The sequence below is a fragment of the Glycine soja genome, chromosome 9 (assembly GCF_004193775.1).
Source record: "Glycine soja cultivar W05 chromosome 9, ASM419377v2, whole genome shotgun sequence".
Taxonomy (NCBI): Eukaryota; Viridiplantae; Streptophyta; class Magnoliopsida; order Fabales; family Fabaceae; genus Glycine; species Glycine soja.
Window position 1 is genome coordinate 36432376 of NC_041010.1, and position 16515 is coordinate 36448890.

The 16515-nt window shown below is 32.6% G+C and overlaps 3 protein-coding genes across 3 annotated transcripts; 1 reads left to right on the forward strand and 2 right to left on the reverse strand.

Annotated features, from left to right (window-relative positions):
• The first annotated feature begins 743 nt into the window (after nt 1–743).
• On the forward strand, nt 744–5627 carry LOC114425576 (putative pentatricopeptide repeat-containing protein At1g12700, mitochondrial). The gene is made up of 2 exons (XM_028392520.1): nt 744–3064; nt 5079–5627. Exon 1 carries the CDS (start codon nt 892–894, stop codon nt 2674–2676), a length of 1785 nt encoding a protein of 594 aa, XP_028248321.1. The 5' UTR covers nt 744–891; the 3' UTR covers nt 2677–3064; nt 5079–5627.
• A 1086-nt stretch (nt 5628–6713) lies between these two features.
• Nucleotides 6714–7354, reverse strand: LOC114366862 (putative zinc finger A20 and AN1 domain-containing stress-associated protein 8). The gene has a single exon (XM_028323877.1). It carries the CDS (start codon nt 7305–7307, stop codon nt 6840–6842), a length of 468 nt encoding a protein of 155 aa, XP_028179678.1. The 5' UTR covers nt 7308–7354; the 3' UTR covers nt 6714–6839.
• A 5169-nt stretch (nt 7355–12523) lies between these two features.
• LOC114367072 (putative clathrin assembly protein At1g33340) lies at nt 12524–14355 on the reverse strand. The gene has a single exon (XM_028324163.1). The coding sequence runs from the start codon at nt 14202–14204 to the stop codon at nt 12900–12902; it is 1305 nt and encodes a 434-aa protein (XP_028179964.1). The 5' UTR covers nt 14205–14355; the 3' UTR covers nt 12524–12899.
• Between the last annotated feature and the right edge of the window lie 2160 nt (nt 14356–16515).

Sequence of the window (16515 nt, forward strand, 5' to 3'; positions counted from 1 at the left end):
TTTTAAAATAAAAATTTGTCAAATTTTCATATTTTTAAATTAAACATTTTAAAAAATTCATTTGAAAAAAAATATTATATATTATATAAATTTATTATTTCTATATATAACACTATAAATACTATAAAATTCAAGTGAAATATGCATAAAATACTTAAAACATATAATACTAAAGTAATATTATAGCTATTAATATAAAGGGTTAATTAAGTTTTTAGTTCTCACACGAACGTTTTAAATTTTTTATCCCTAAATTACTTTTTAAAAATATTTGATCCTTAAATAATTTTTTGTTATTATAAATAGTCCTTAATGTTAAGAATATAGTATTGAGCTGATCACAAATAATAATAATAATAATATCACTATAAATTATAGATGAGGAGGATAAGTTATTGAGTAAATATCTTCTTGAGTGATTGATTGTTGTACGTGTATGGATATGCTAAGGTTCAATAATGATTATTATCTTTTATTTTTCTCATTTTAATAACATAATATTATAATTATTTATTTAAATATAATAAAACTTATTTGACATATACTTAAAATGTAATGATATTTAATTTATCTTATTTTATAACATTTCATCACCACGATTATTATTATTCTTAATAACTATATAAATTTTTTGGAGACTAAATTTGTAAAAAAAAAATAATTTAGAAACTAAAAATTCAAAACTTGATAATTTAATGACTAAAAACTCAATTAATAATATAAAGTATTGTTGAAACCTGAGAGATTCGGTTTCCGATTCAGAGTTTTCTTTTTGAACAGACTAAGAGCTCGTCTTTCCCAACTTGAAAAGAATCAAAACATTACCCTCTCGCTCTGTCACACAGTGCTGCTACTACTACTTTCCTCTATGCGACCAAACCTGAAACCACAATGCTACTTCGCTTCCATAGAACAGCCTCCACCTCTCGTTTACACCCCTTGATCACATCACTTTTCTATTCTCACCCCTTTTCCACCTCTCCACCACCCATTTCCGACGCCGCACACCGAACCCTCCTCTTGAACTCCATCCGCACCCTCGAAACCGCCGACGCCGTCGTCGCCGTCGACTTCTTCCACCGAATGCTAACCCTAACTCCCTTCCCCTGCATCCAAGACTTCAACCTCCTTTTCGGCCTCGTTGCTAAATCCCAGCACTACGCCACCGCCATTTCCCTAATCAAAATCCTTCACTCGCTCGGCGATGGAAGTGCTGACGTGTGCACCCTCAACATTGCCATCAATTGTCTCTGCCACATGCGCAAAACGACGTTAGGGTTCGCCGTTTTGGGCCTCATGACCAAAATCGGCTTGGAACCCACGCTGGTGACACTTAACACCATTGTTAATGGTCTTTGCATTGAAGGGGACGTGAATCATGCACTTTGGTTGGTGGAAAAAATGGAAAATTTGGGGTATCACTGCAATGCTCGAACGTATGGGGCGTTGGTTAATGGTTTGTGTAAAATTGGGGATACTTCTGGTGCTTTGGAGTGTTTGAAGAAGATGGTGAAGAGAAATTTGGGGCCAAATGTTGTGGTTTATAATGCGATTTTGGATGGGCTTTGTAAGAGAGGGTTGGTGGGTGAGGCTTTGGGGTTGCTCCATGAGATGGGTGTTGTTAATGTTGAGCCTAATGTTGTGACTTACAATTGCTTGATTCAGGGTTTGTGTGGTGAGTTTGGTGGGTGGAGGGAAGGGGTGGGTTTGTTCAATGAGATGGTGGCTGAGAAGGGGATTGTGCCGGATGTGCAAACGTTTTCGATTTTGGTGGATGGTTTTTGCAAAGAAGGGTTGCTTCTGCGGGCGGAGAGTGTGGTGGGTTTTATGGTTAGGATTGGGGTGGAGCCGAATGTTGTGACGTATAACTCGTTGATTGCCGGGTATTGTTTGAGGAGTCAGATGGAGGAGGCGATGAGGGTGTTTGGTTTGATGGTTCGTGAGGGGGAGGGGTGTTTGCCAAGCGTTGTGACACATAATTCGCTGATTCATGGGTGGTGTAAGGTTAAGGAGGTGGATAAGGCTATGAGTCTGTTGAGTGAAATGGTTGGGAAAGGGTTGGATCCTGATGTGTTCACTTGGACCAGTCTTATAGGTGGGTTTTGTGAAGTGAAAAAGCCACTGGCTGCAAGGGAGTTGTTTTTTACAATGAAAGAGCACGGCCAGGTTCCCAATCTCCAGACCTGTGCTGTTGTGTTGGATGGGTTGCTCAAGTGCTGGCTTGATTCTGAGGCGGTGACATTGTTTAGGGCGATGATGAAGAGTGGTCTAGATCTTGATATTGTGATTTACAATATTATGCTTGATGGAATGTGCAAGATGGGAAAACTGAATGATGCAAGGAAACTTCTTTCTTGTGTTCTGGTTAAAGGGTTGAAAATTGATTCATATACTTATAATATAATGATTAAAGGTCTGTGTAGAGAAGGACTGCTGGATGATGCTGAAGAGTTGCTTAGGAAAATGAAAGAGAATGGGTGCCCGCCTAATAAATGCTCTTATAATGTCTTTGTCCAGGGACTGTTGCGAAAATATGATATTGCAAGGTCCAGAAAATATCTTCAAATAATGAAAGACAAAGGCTTTCCAGTAGATGCTACCACAGCCGAGTTGCTTATACGTTTCTTATCTGCTAATGAAGAAGATAAATCATTTAAAGAGTTCCTGCAGATTTGAAGTTTGCTTGAATTTAGTTTCTATATGAGGATTCATATCAATTTTGGAAACCAGTCTAATCATAATGTTAGACTGTCAACCAAGCCCATTAATGGTGGGTTCCATCCTTTAGACAATTGTTGGTTCAACTTCCCCAAAATCTTTCATAACCATAGGGTAGAAAGTACAGGGAAGACCATGAAATGACGATCTTCTATGAAATTCAAACCAGGATTATGACAATTATGGAACTCTGAAGGTATATCATCCAAGAGTTCAGAGAAGCCTCCATGTTCTTGCCAAGACATTAACCCAACTCCATGCCAACAAACTGAAGACCTTGTTCTTCTAGCTTTCAGTCCCAATATTCTGGTACCAACAATTATGTTTTGTATCCACACACATGAAGGTATACTTCAAAGAACTTAAGAGTTCTCAGTTTGCACTTTTCCCAAACAATTATATTCAAAAATTTAATTTTATCTGTTGAACTCTCCAGTCTCCTCTGCACTTCCATAGTTTACACCTGCAACATCAAAAGATATGTTTAAAATGTTCATCATGCTGTTAATCTAGAAGGTATAAATTTATCTATGTAATTTCTATTTCAAGATTTCCCTCTAATCAGAACGGTACATGAAAAAGAGGTGACTTCAGAGGCATTTAGCGCAAAACCATGTGCATGAATTATATACCATTATTAACAGTGTCCTAAGCTACATCATTTAAACTCTTTCTCCCCTTTTTTTTTACCCATCAACGCATTCAATTTTCCTCATCACAATCATACCCTTCTTCCTTCTGATCTGCTGGCATCAGATTCTGATTGTGATTTTCTTTTTGACCGTTTTTCATATATTAATTCCACAAGTGGTGAAAACATTTCACTATTTGTTGTGGTGTCTTTCCGGTTGATTCTATTTGGCTTGAAAGTGTATGAACATGAAAAGTTCCATTTTTTTTCCTTTTTAGCTTGTTATCAATCAACACACAAGGAAGATACCTTGTTTGCTTTGAAATTCAAATCTTTACTGAGTTCCCTTGTTGATTTCCTCGTGTATCTGCTTGAAGTTTACATCAACATTTGAAGGTGGGCATTCTGGTTTCTTATCTGAGAATGGAAACAAGTTGGTTAGTACAAAGGTGGTGAGGAGTTGATAGGAAGAGTAGCAGTCAAATCTATTGTTAAGTTAGTGACTTGTGCTGTTTGTGACAGGCCCTTTGTGGTCTACTTCCCAACGGCTAACACACCTATTGTGTCAAGGTCTATGCTGTGAAGATTACCTTGCAAATGTATTGGTGCTCTGGGATGAGTTTTCTGATGACTTTACGGTTTCTTTTTTTTTTTTCTTCTTTTGTTTTTTTGGTATTATACTTTACGGTTTCTTAGTTAGCCTGATGACTGATCCACGGTGTCTTCTACAGGTACACCATATGACCATATAGGTTTTCATATTTGTTGCCCTTAGGACTAGTGAGTCCTTGTCATCGATTGGTCTCCTTTTAATATTATATTAATAAATATTCAGATTCCATTCCTCAACTATTTTCTTAGAGGTTATATTTCCTGATTATGTTTAATGGTAAAATTACATTGTTAATTATGGTAAACCTGTATCTATGTCTCAGATTTCTTCTATTATAGACTTTTAAAAAAGTTAATAGCTTATTTTATACTGTTCGGATCTGCGAAAAGACTGAACCAAGTTTAGAGTTTGTCAGTTTGGTATGAATTTTCTGATGCAAGTATTTGTTCATCTTATTTTTATTGCCTTTTCTATTTGCTATTAACTGGATGATACTAATTTCTTGTGGTGACTGTATCAACTGATAAGAAACACTTCGATTTTGCAACACAAAAAAAATCACTTTAATTTGCATGATATTTGTTACAATAAATAGGATTTAAATTATTCTTTACACCGAGCAAAGAAAAATACAACTACTGGTTAATAAGATCTCTGTTAAATTATAGTCAAATACTGGTTAATAATATCCCAGGACTTGAACTCAAGTTTAATCAATATATAAGTTTGAGTTTTGAGAATGCGGTTGCATGAAACCTTGGTAAAAACTTAACCACCTCTACTTGGCTCAAGCCCAAATGAGGTGAATCAACCAAAAAACTACATTCAAATACTTTGATTAAATGTCAATGACTCAATGCTGGCGACATAATTAGAAAATTACTTCAAGTGTTTGTTTATAAATCTCCCCGCCTAGTACCAAAGTTGCTTGAATGGGTCAACTGGATATGACAAATTTATTGAGTGCCACTCTTGATTGAACTATATGGAATATATTTGCATATTTCAGCCACAGTTCTTCTTTTTCTTCTGAAAATTTTTTGTTGGTACTATTTAACTTGAGCTTTCTTAAAAAATCATCTACATAGCTCTAAATTTCTTCATTTCATGTTTCAGGAGGTGCTGATGAACCAGATTTGCACTAGAACGTCAAGTGTGTAAACTTCTGGTTGCTTAAACTCGTTTCAAACATGCCTTCCTTCTCCCTCCATTCTCCACCCCAAGAAAGAAACCACGGTTTCTACAGAACCTACATTTTCCAGCAATCCTCTCAAATCTCAATCATTCCAATCACCAATGTAACATTGGAGACAATTGGTCTGCAGGCATACGGGGAGCCAGGCATGCTCAATTTGAACTGTTTCTATCTGATTTTTCCTTCAATAAGTTGCAACCAGACATGATTCTAGGTGGATTTCCACAGCATGAGATCATTCATCCTTGGTTGCTTGTTATGCTTCCTGGGGGGACCTGTAAGAGCAGAGCCAAGAACAATGTCCACATCTTGCCTGTCGACTGGAAAATTCTGGCCAGAATTTGAAGGAACCCAATGAAGTGTAATCGCCCACATCTTGTTTGTATAACTTATTCACACTGAACAACAGAGTTCAAACAGTTTAATTGGCTTACAAAAATATTTCTGATAAAAACTTGTGGATGTGATTATTTGTGGCGTCATCATAGTTACCTGGTACTTGATATGGAGTGAGCACTTGTACAAGGTTCATCATTTTTTTATATTATTATTACCATTATGTAGAATGTGTCAATGTGATATGGTAATTCAGTATGCCATACACACAGAGGGTTATCAAGAGAATTCTAATGAGAGATTGACGACAACATCAGGCAATAACCATAAATGTCATTTGTTTACTATTTTATGAGATCTATATATTTTTAAATTATAAATTAAAATACACAATCTGAAAAAATGACTCTTATTTGTTATAAATTTTAATTATAAAAAATATTTATACCTTAAAGAGCTTAAAATACTAGTTTATATATTTTATATCTATAGGATTTTGAAATCCTGTAGTAAGAGTTAGGATTGAGGCTTCATTAATTGAATATTAATTGACTTCTTTTTTTAAGAGGGATAAAACAATTTCTTGATTCTGTGTCATCTATTTTTTTTTTTGTTAGGGACTTGTTAATGTTTCATGCAAAATTAGATGATAATTACCATGCAAGTAACACAACCTAGTATCGACAAAATATTGAGTACAACGGTAACATTCATCTCTAGTAACAATTGTCATCAATTTAATGTCAATTTTTTTATTTATATTCATTTGACACCACATAAACAAGCAAAACAACGTTATGGCCTTGTACATGTTTCTTCTTAGTTGCAGGCATCCAAGAACTAGCTAAAGATATGGTGACAATTTTGTTTTGCCTTTATTCTTTCTTTATATAACATAATGATAAAAAATATATAGGATTGAGGATTTGGAATTCTACTCAATCTAATTATAATTAGGTCACTCACAATAAAATAAAATCAAATCGACTCGTTGAAATATTATTTAATTAGATTAGGATGAATATAGGTTAGCGGGTTTGATTGTGAATCCATATAACCCTAATGAATTGAGATGTCCTATCATCAAAAGAGGAACATATTTTTTTTAAAAAAAATTATAAATTATACACAAATTAACAGAAAGGAAGCAACATGTTAAATGACAAAAAATGAGCAAGAAATTCATAACCAATATAGCAACATTTACAATTCAAGTTGGAACGTTGATAATACCTAATACCTATCGATCTACTCCTATCATCATACAGAAAATATTGGGAGAAAAATAAAACGAAAGAAATCCTATACAAATAGACAAAGCCGGACGATGAATCCGAACCCAATCCTTAAATCCTATGTTTTAACTTATCACCGATACATACAGGATTTTGTTTAACCAAACCTTGACGACCAATTTCCTTCAAATCAACGTGGCATGCATGCTTCTCCGGGTATCTATGTGTTCCACAAAACACATCCCCACAACGACACTCGAACCCTAATAGCCCAACCTTTTTGTTGCAGCACTTGCACCTCTTTTTTCTCTTGTTGTTTATTATTCCCTCAGGGTCGGTAAGAGAAACATCAACCATAGTAGCATCATCAGTGTTAGAAACTTCAGAAGCACATGGTTTGCAAGAAGTAGCAGATGACTGATCAAGAACAAAAGCTTGGTCGCTCAAGTTCTTGGTTTCACACTCTTTTGATTTCGTGACGTTTTCTTTGAGATAGTCTATGTAACACTTTGAACAAAGGTTCTTGGTGGCAGAAGAACCATAGAAGCCACAACCATTAGCACAAAGTGATGGAACCATGTTGTTTTGGGTTGAGGAAAAAACGAAGAAAAGATCTTTTGGTATCGCCTCGCAAATTTGGAGCAAGAGAGAATGTGCAATACATGAGATACTTGAAGGGTATATTTATACCCAACGGTAGCAAAATTCTAGACAAATCTTATCTTAATTAAGCATAAAATATATTTTTATCTCATATAACTTCTAGTATTAAATTAAACTATAGATATCTTATCAGCATAAAATCCTTAGATGATACGATATATATATAAACAGATTCAAACTTGAATGAGAATTTTTTGGCTGTAATTCTTGAATGAGAGCAATTTGAGAATTTTTTAACTGTAATTTTTTCAACGAAAGTGATTTTAATTTTTTTTTTTCATTTACAAGTGTTTTTTTGATATTTTTCTTAGCCTTTTTAATTTTTATCTCTTTTGATGTATCATTTTTAATCTTTAATTTAAATTTAAATTTTAATATTTTTTTAAAAATTATCAATAATTAAAAATAATTTTATATCACAATATAAATTATTTATAATAAATTTAAAATATTTTTTTATTACGTACAAAATTTAATTATAATAGAATATATATATATATATATATATATATATATATTTAAAATTATTTAAATATTATAAATTTTAGTTATATAAAATAAACATTTATACACAAGCCAGAATTCTGGTACATTTATATCATCAAATCCATACATTCAAATAACACAAATAACATCAATTTATTTTTCCTGTGTTTTTTCCTAATCTATTCTGCACCAAAGAAACTCAAGGCGTTGAAATTGTTAGACAATGAAATGAGCAAGATTAACCTCTAATAGAGAATTTATTAAATGAATTTTTTAAGTTATTTTTTATAGTTTATATAATATTGTTCTGATCTTGAGAGTGTTATATGATTATAAGAAATTTATATATATTTTTGTTTCAATAATAAGAAACTTCAAAAATTCATTTTTATATCTTTTTTATTTTCACTTAATTATGATGTTGTTATGTGTTAAACAAATATTATTTTATTATTAAGAAATAATATTTTATGAAAGATAAAAATCTTATTTTATAACAAATCTTCATGTCACATAGATTTATTCCAATAAAAAAAAATTATAAGAAATTATTTTTTTACTTAAGAAATCCTTCAACAAATTCATTTGGAGATGCTATGCTCATAAGGGATAATAACAAGAATTAGCATCGTCAAGTATTTCGATATTCTCAAGCTTGTGTTAAATCTATATATATTAAGTAACTTGTTTATCTGTACATAACTTGCAAAATTAAGAAAAATAATATTAATCAGTTTTAAAGTTTAAAGTAGAAAAATCATTTTTGAACTGACATGTAAATCATTTACGCTAACATAAAAGCCAGATTAAACATAAAATAAATTATTATACATTATTAAAATGGAGTCAAATTGAGATGAACTCATTCCATTCTAATGTTCAATTTATGTCATGTGTATGGGCCTTTCCAGGTCACAATGAGATTCCGGGTCCGTTTATCAAATTTTAAGAATTAATTATTTCCACAATAACGTGCATTTTAAGAGTTTATTATCTTTTTAGTCACTAAATATTTAAGAATTTTATTTTTGATTTTTAAATTTATTTTATTAGTTAATACTTAACTTCTTTCATCCTTACTTTTAATTCTTTAACCTTTCTTTCCGTCAAGAGACTAAAAGTAAAAACAATTTTAATGTCAAGTTTGACGGATTAATCTTTTTTAAAAAATGTTCTCTTCATGTGATCACCATTTTTTGTCTATTATACTGGCATTTTATATAACTAGTAAATCGAATTACTCGGCCTAGTCTGGCTTTATTAGGCTAAAGTGTGAAATCGGATTGGATTACGTTCAAGTTGCAAATTTCTTGGCCTAGTCTTACCCTATGTTGGTCCACTAGGCCAAATTGAACCTCCTAATTAAAAATTAAACATATTTAATTTAATATAAAAAATTCTTAAAAAATAAAATTAAAATAGTTAATCAAGTCAGATTAAATATGCCCAATTTTGAGCCTACATTTTATTAGCTCAACCTAACCCATTAAGCCTATCAGATCAAGCCAAATTGGTTCATCTCACCAATAGATCAAAAATAAGCTATAATATCATGTTAGAATGTGACTTTGAATCTAATTCAACTCTAATTACAAAATTAACTTACAAGATGAGGATTGTTACACACTTATATACTTTATCTCAACATTATCTCTAACATGTGAGACTTCAATACTATCTTTGGCTACATGTCACAATGTGGAACTTCAACACCCCTTTTTTTCCATGATCATGGTTATCAAACTCTTAAATTAGCTTGTAAACTCGAATGAGTTTACAAGTTCACATGCATGTTTCGAGTTAACTTGTTTACAAACTCACTTATTTGTAGATTCGAAGCAAATTCCATAGAAAAAAATTAACTCAAAATGTTCATGTAATGTTGTAACACTCCATTTTTCGTAAAATAAATTAAAAATTATTTTATTTAAAAATAAATAGAGTTTTATGAAAATAATGAGGTTTTTAAAATTAAATAAATAAGAAGAAATAATTTTATTAATTAAAATAATAGTTTAAGGTAAATAAAATAAATAAATATTCTTAGAAAATAAAAAGGATGTTTTATTTATTCATTTGATAGGAAGTAAAATTGAGTTCTTTTTTATAAAATAAAAAAATAGAGTAAATAATAGGTTGAAAGTACCCTAGTTATAAATAGAAACATATTAGGCCAGTTTTTACATTTACAATACATATCTACACTCTATCTTCCTCTCAAATTTGTTTTCCCTTCTCTCTTCTAAAACCCTATCTTTTTCACGCATACACTTAAACCTATTCCAGTAAAACTACGATCTCAGATTCATAAACCGTTGGATCATCGTGAAATTTGAACACCAAGTTTAAAACTCATTTTCACACATCTTCACCGTTGGGATTTAAAACATAAGAGAGAAAAGTCTCTCTCATGGAGACAGTGAAGTGGAGGCTCCAATCCCTTTCTCTTTCTCCCTAACGCTTGGAAATCCTAACAGAACAACTAGAGAAAAAACTTGAGGAATCTTAGGGAACCGCTAGAGACGTTGTTATCACTGTCGAAATACACACGTAAGCCCTCTTAGAGGTAAGAGATGAGTTTATCGCAATTGTGGATAAAATGAATATGTGTAGGGATCCTTAAAGGATCAAATTGAGATTCATTTTGGGATGTTTACTATATTGTGATTCTTCCTTTATGATTATAATTATGAGATTGTTGTGTTTAACGGATCAATTGATGCTATGATGCGAATTGGTTGATAAAATTGAGTGCTCTTTGTGTTTTTATGTTTTTGACTTATGATTTTGATTCCTTTGATTTTGATATAATTATGTGAAATTGTTTGAGAGGTTTAATCATATGAACATAACATATTAATGTTATTATTGTGTGACATGTATATAATGCATGAGATGTGATAACGTGTTGTCTTGAGATTATGGAAGTGTGATGAACTATGTGTAAATGACAAGTTGAATATGTGTTAAATTGTGAGATCACATGTGCATTGAGATGTTGTGTGCATTGAGTTGTGAGCTATAAACCGTACAATCACATGGCTGTAAGACCTTTTAAGGACGACGAGTTAATGCGTGACGAGTATTGTGATGGGATCCACTGTAGGAACCCGACAAGTTTAATCACTTTGAGGCGCAACGAGTTAAAATTATTTTGAGAATAATTAATGAGTCATGTGTTTTGTATAGTTCATAGATAGAGTCTGCGTGCTAAAATATTTTCTGGATAGGACTTGAATCAGGAGGGAGAGGTCCTGACGGACTCTTCGGAGTGTTGGTCTTAGGGGTAAATACACTCAATTTGAATGTTCCTTGAAGCCTATGTTGATCCTATATGGTTGGAGCGTTCTCGCAAAATAAAGTAACCCTGACTGGTCTCCCTATGATTTTACCTAGTGAGAGTGACTTGATTTACATGGTACCACGTTGCATATAAGATTGAGTGTATCCTGTCATGTACTCTTGGGCGCCTGACGAGATTTTTCACTGACATGGTACCACGTTGCATATAAGATTGAGTGTTAGTATATTTGTTGCATAACGCTTGTGTATTGATCGATATTGATTGGTTGAGTGATATTGTGTTTTAATCCTTGAGTGCGTGAATAATGTGAAAATGTATGAGACATATAGTGTTCAGATGTGATGTCACACAATAAGTGATGGAATGACCTGAGTTGTGTTTAAGTAAATTGTATTTCATTTATATGATAAGTTGTGTTTGGATCTTGTGATGATCTCGAACTTTGCGTTCGTGGGAGCAAATGGTTAGGTGATTGGCTATGAAGAACCTCATAGTAGAGGACGTTAGAACACAATGCTCTGATAAGATGTAACATTAGGACATGAGTTTCTGTATTATTTGCATAATGTTATAAACATGTTATTTTATGTTATTCCGCTGCTTAACTTGTTTTCTTTTGAAAAAAGTTGGATGGCTTTGCTTTGAGCCAAAAATGTTTACATACCCTTATTTGATAAGTTTTTAATTTGGTGATTAACGTGAATATGAACCTTTTATCCATGTGAGCTCCTTTATGTTTATTGAATAAAATTGTTTTAATTAATTCTTCATTTTCATGTATAATATTATATAAATATGTATGTCAGGATAAATGGTGTCACATATGTATTGTATTTTATTGATTTAAGTTATTTTATGGATTATCTAAGTGACATTTATCCTTTTTTTTAGTCATTTTAAGAACTTATGTTTTGTAATTGTATCAACTTATTATTTATGTTATATTTGGTGTAGTTTTAACTTATCTAGTAGTGATTTACTATTAGACTTAGTTATTTTAGTATTGTGAAGTTTGTTGGTTTATTGTTTTGCTTTATTATGGAGTTGAAGTATTGAATTGATATGTTATTTATAAGTATTTTATCATTTTTTATATGAGGTAAATTCTTATAAGTCAAGTTTACAAAGCTTTCACAAGTGTACGTAAATTCTAGAGTTTGATAACTTTGCCTACGACTACCCTTCACAATTAAGGTAGGTTAGAACTTAGGAGTGATGACTTTCTAACATATATCAACTTTCATTGTTGTATTCTTGAGGACTTTTTTACTTTTAATAAAATGGTTAATCTTACCAGAATAATCACATACAAGTTATATATTTGTTAGTATAAAGAAAGTAATTGAATAGTAACTTTGAAAACAAAAATTAACACAAGCTAAAACATGACCCACAAAAGATGGCACTAATAATTTCCTCCCGCTAATTATGTTTACCCAAAACATTGTACCTACAGAAAACAATTAAAATATGAAAACAATATTACACACAGTTGAAAATAACCTATTCTATTTGAGTACTCTTCTAAACATTTTTGCCCCCATGTTTCTCACAGCAGCATTCACTCACATATCGCAGTTGTTTATGAAGTTGCAGAAGCTATACCACCATATACTTTTCCTTCACAATATGGTCTAAGACAGGGATAATCATTGACAGTAATATTTAGTTTACCAAAACCATTGATGAACTCGTCCTACCTTGTTGATTCAGTAGGCTCATACCTTTGTAGACATGCTTGTTTGAAAACTAGATGAAAAAGGATTCAGGAACACACTAGGCCTACCATATTCACTTTTTATATCACAAACAGCATCAACACCTGCAAGCTTTTGCTGTGCTGGATTAACCTTTGATTCATTATTGGGAAATTCATCTTCAAACACCACCCACACCATGCTTATTTTAGTCTCTAGTGTCCATGAAAGAAGAGTAGGGGTTGGTGACAAATCTATACCAATGCTCTCTTCACTCCTTTTGCTTTCTTTTGCTTCCACTGCCAACTCTATCTCTTTAGATTTTGTAAAGTGGCCTGAAATTGGAGGTGGCCTTGATGAGATGCTTTTGAGAGAGACATGTGAAGCTTCAAGTTCATTCTGTGGACTACCAAGTTGTTCCAATGCCACTATATGATTCATGCTGATTATCTTAACAAAAGGGTAATCCAAACTCTTGTTTTCAACCACTTGTTTGCAACTTTCATACAGATCATGAAGCTTTTGGCTCTGAAGAGAAGCTTTCTTGAGTATTTCACAAGCTAGGCCTCTGGCTGATGCTGTTAGATCAAAAAACATGTTGACAAGAGCCGCAATTCCTTCAGAGAATGTCATATAAACTTGGAAGCTTTCTCTCAAGGTGTTGCTCATAGCAGCTTGAGCCAAGCTATGATCTGAGCACAAAACATCATGAGGGGAGCATTCCAGCACCTTATCAATAAGCATTTGGCATTTAGGCAATATCCTGAATGCCATATCAATCGATTTTTCGTCGTATCGCCGAAACTCTAACCCTTTGGACATGACAGGTTCAAGTTTCCCTGCTTGGTTGATTAGCCAACTCATCCTCTCTTCAAGATAAGCTGCATACTTGTGTAGGAAACCAACAACTGAAGAACTCTTTGTGAAACACCTTGTTGTACTAATTTGTAATTGAAGGTGGCCTGAGACATGTGCCTTGCATAGCTCTTGTTCAAAGGATCTGTTTCCACCTCTAAGGAGGCGATGGATCAAGACAAGGGTCTTGAGGGCCACAACATGATCCTTGGTTTTGCCTAGGCGGCACGAAATCCTCTCTGCGAGAAAAGGAATGGAGCCTGGGGAGTTTGACACCAGGAAGAGGATTTCATGCATGTATCTGTCATCAATGGTGCCATTGTCATGGCCAGTGGCACGAAGTACTGCAATCTCTATGTTGGAAAAGCCATCATGTTGGTAATTATGGTACATCATGGCCTTGCCAATAGAGGCATGATCTTTCACTGAGCCAAGAGCTAAACGAAGCTTACCTTGTATATCCACACCCATTCTTCTTCTTCCTTTTTAGAAGAATAAAAAAAAAGGAGAAGAAGAACTTGTATAATGTTGATAGAAGAATAATGGCACAATTTGATGTGTAGAGGTAAGAAGTTGCTGGAGTACACGCATATAAAGGTGGGTGGGGAGAAGAGTGAGAAAAAAGTTTGGCCTTAAAAAAAATATTGGTAGCAGTACAAATTGCAGAATCAAATCTTTCATATTTTAAACACAGAATTGTAATATGGACAAGAACGTTCATCATATAAAATAAAATAGTTTTTACTTTTTTAGATTGTTATGTGTGTGATAGGTTACCAGTCTACAAACCCAACAACGTACACTTCAATATCCTATATTAGAAGGGCAATAAATCCACGTGCAAAGTCAACGAGTATACCAAAAAGGAAGAGCTTCCTTTCTTAGGTCCTCTTGAAGTGACAGAAAAATGCAAGCATGATTAATGACAACTCCAAATTTAATTTCGTAATCGTTCTTTTCCTTCAATCATGATCATACTATCCCGGTACTATATATAATATCAAGTTATAATGTATTTATTATAACTTATTTATTATGGAACTAATATTATTGATGTGAACCGGACAAGTTACTAAATATTTATTTTATAATTTAAAATTTATAAAAATATTTATTTGTTAGGTAATATAAATAATAATATTTTTCTCTAAATTTCTTTTCTTGTGTTTATAAAAATTACTTTTTGAGAGAAAAAGTATTAGTATTCAGAAGGTTTGAGTATTTTTTTGTTACACACAATTAAAATCAATAGATTGTTATATCTTGAAAGATGAGTGCAATCAGATTCTGTTACCAGTGGGAGCGTTTTTTCTATAAGGATAGTGCTTGTGAGCTTCAATCCAAGTTATTTAAAGCTTCTCCTTTAAAATTATTTTTCTTTGTGCTTATTGTATATTATATTGCATTGTTAACTCATGTTTTATCATATTCTAAAGTTGTATTGTTACTGTTGTTCTTTTATTTAGTTTGAGACTTTGTATCTTCTTCTCATTTATTTTATTTTATTTTCTAACAGTCTTAGAGAGAAAATTTTATTTTTTTCTTGTATAGCCTTTTTTGTAGTATCATTTTATTTTATCAAGATGTCTGTCATGGATATGATTAGGTCCCTTTCTAGTAAGCCTGAAAAATTTACGAGTGAAAACTTTTTCTGTTGACAACAACAAATGAAATTCTGGCTTACTAAATTAGATTTATACTTTGTGGTTTCTAAAAGAGAAATAAAAACTTCAACTCCCTATATTGATATAGTTGAAACTAATGTTACCAAATCTTCCACCACTAAGCATGATGTTTCTGATAAAGATATTTTATGTCATGGACGCATTCAAGTGCTTTAGCTTATAACATTTATAAGATTTTTTTGCCATAGTAAAACTTCTATTGAGTTATGGGAAGCACTTGAATTGAAATATGGATCTGCTAAAAAAGGTTTAAGTCAATACTTTTGTGAAAAAAATGATTGAGTTTCAAATCATTGATGAAAAATCTATTCCAAATTAGGTCCATGAATTTGAAAGCATTGTTTATGACATGAAATTGAAAAGAATTGTTTTGCCTAACATTATGCTTGTGGCTTTCATGATTTCAAAATTGCCTCCTTTGTGGATTGATTTTGCTCGACTGAAACATAAACATAAAGGTTCCACCTTTGATTATTTGCTTGTTTGTCTCTGCATTGAGGGTAAACATCATTTTTCTCAAAATATTTGCAAAAATTTAATTCTCGTGGCCTATCTTATTGAGAGCTCTAGTAAGCCTTTCTCTAAGTCCTTCAAGAAGCATGGGTTTAACAAAAATAAGTTTAGTAGAAAGCCTTCTTTTTTCTAAAAATAAGAAGAATGCTTTTAATAACAACAATAAGCCTAAGGATAAAAATTTGGGGAATGAAGTTTTTTGCTTTGTCTGTGGGCGAGCTAATCATTTGGCCAAGAATTGTTTTCAACGCCATCGCCAACCTACGTCTTTCCCTAAACCTCAGGCTAATGTTGTTACCATTGGTGCTGCTTGTGATTCCCCATCTGACATGTACCATGTCACTAGCCCTAATCTAAATTGTGTTTTTAACTCAAATGATTGGTTTATAAACTCCGGGGCTAATACCCATGTGTGTGCTGATAAAAAAATATTTTCTTTATATCAGGAATCAAGCACATGTACTGTGAGCATGGGGAATGGAAGTATGACACATGTGTTAGGAGAAGGTCAAGTCAAGCTAGAGCTATCTTTAGGAAATTTTCTTGTTTTAGATAAAGTTTATCACATTTCTGATATTAGGAAA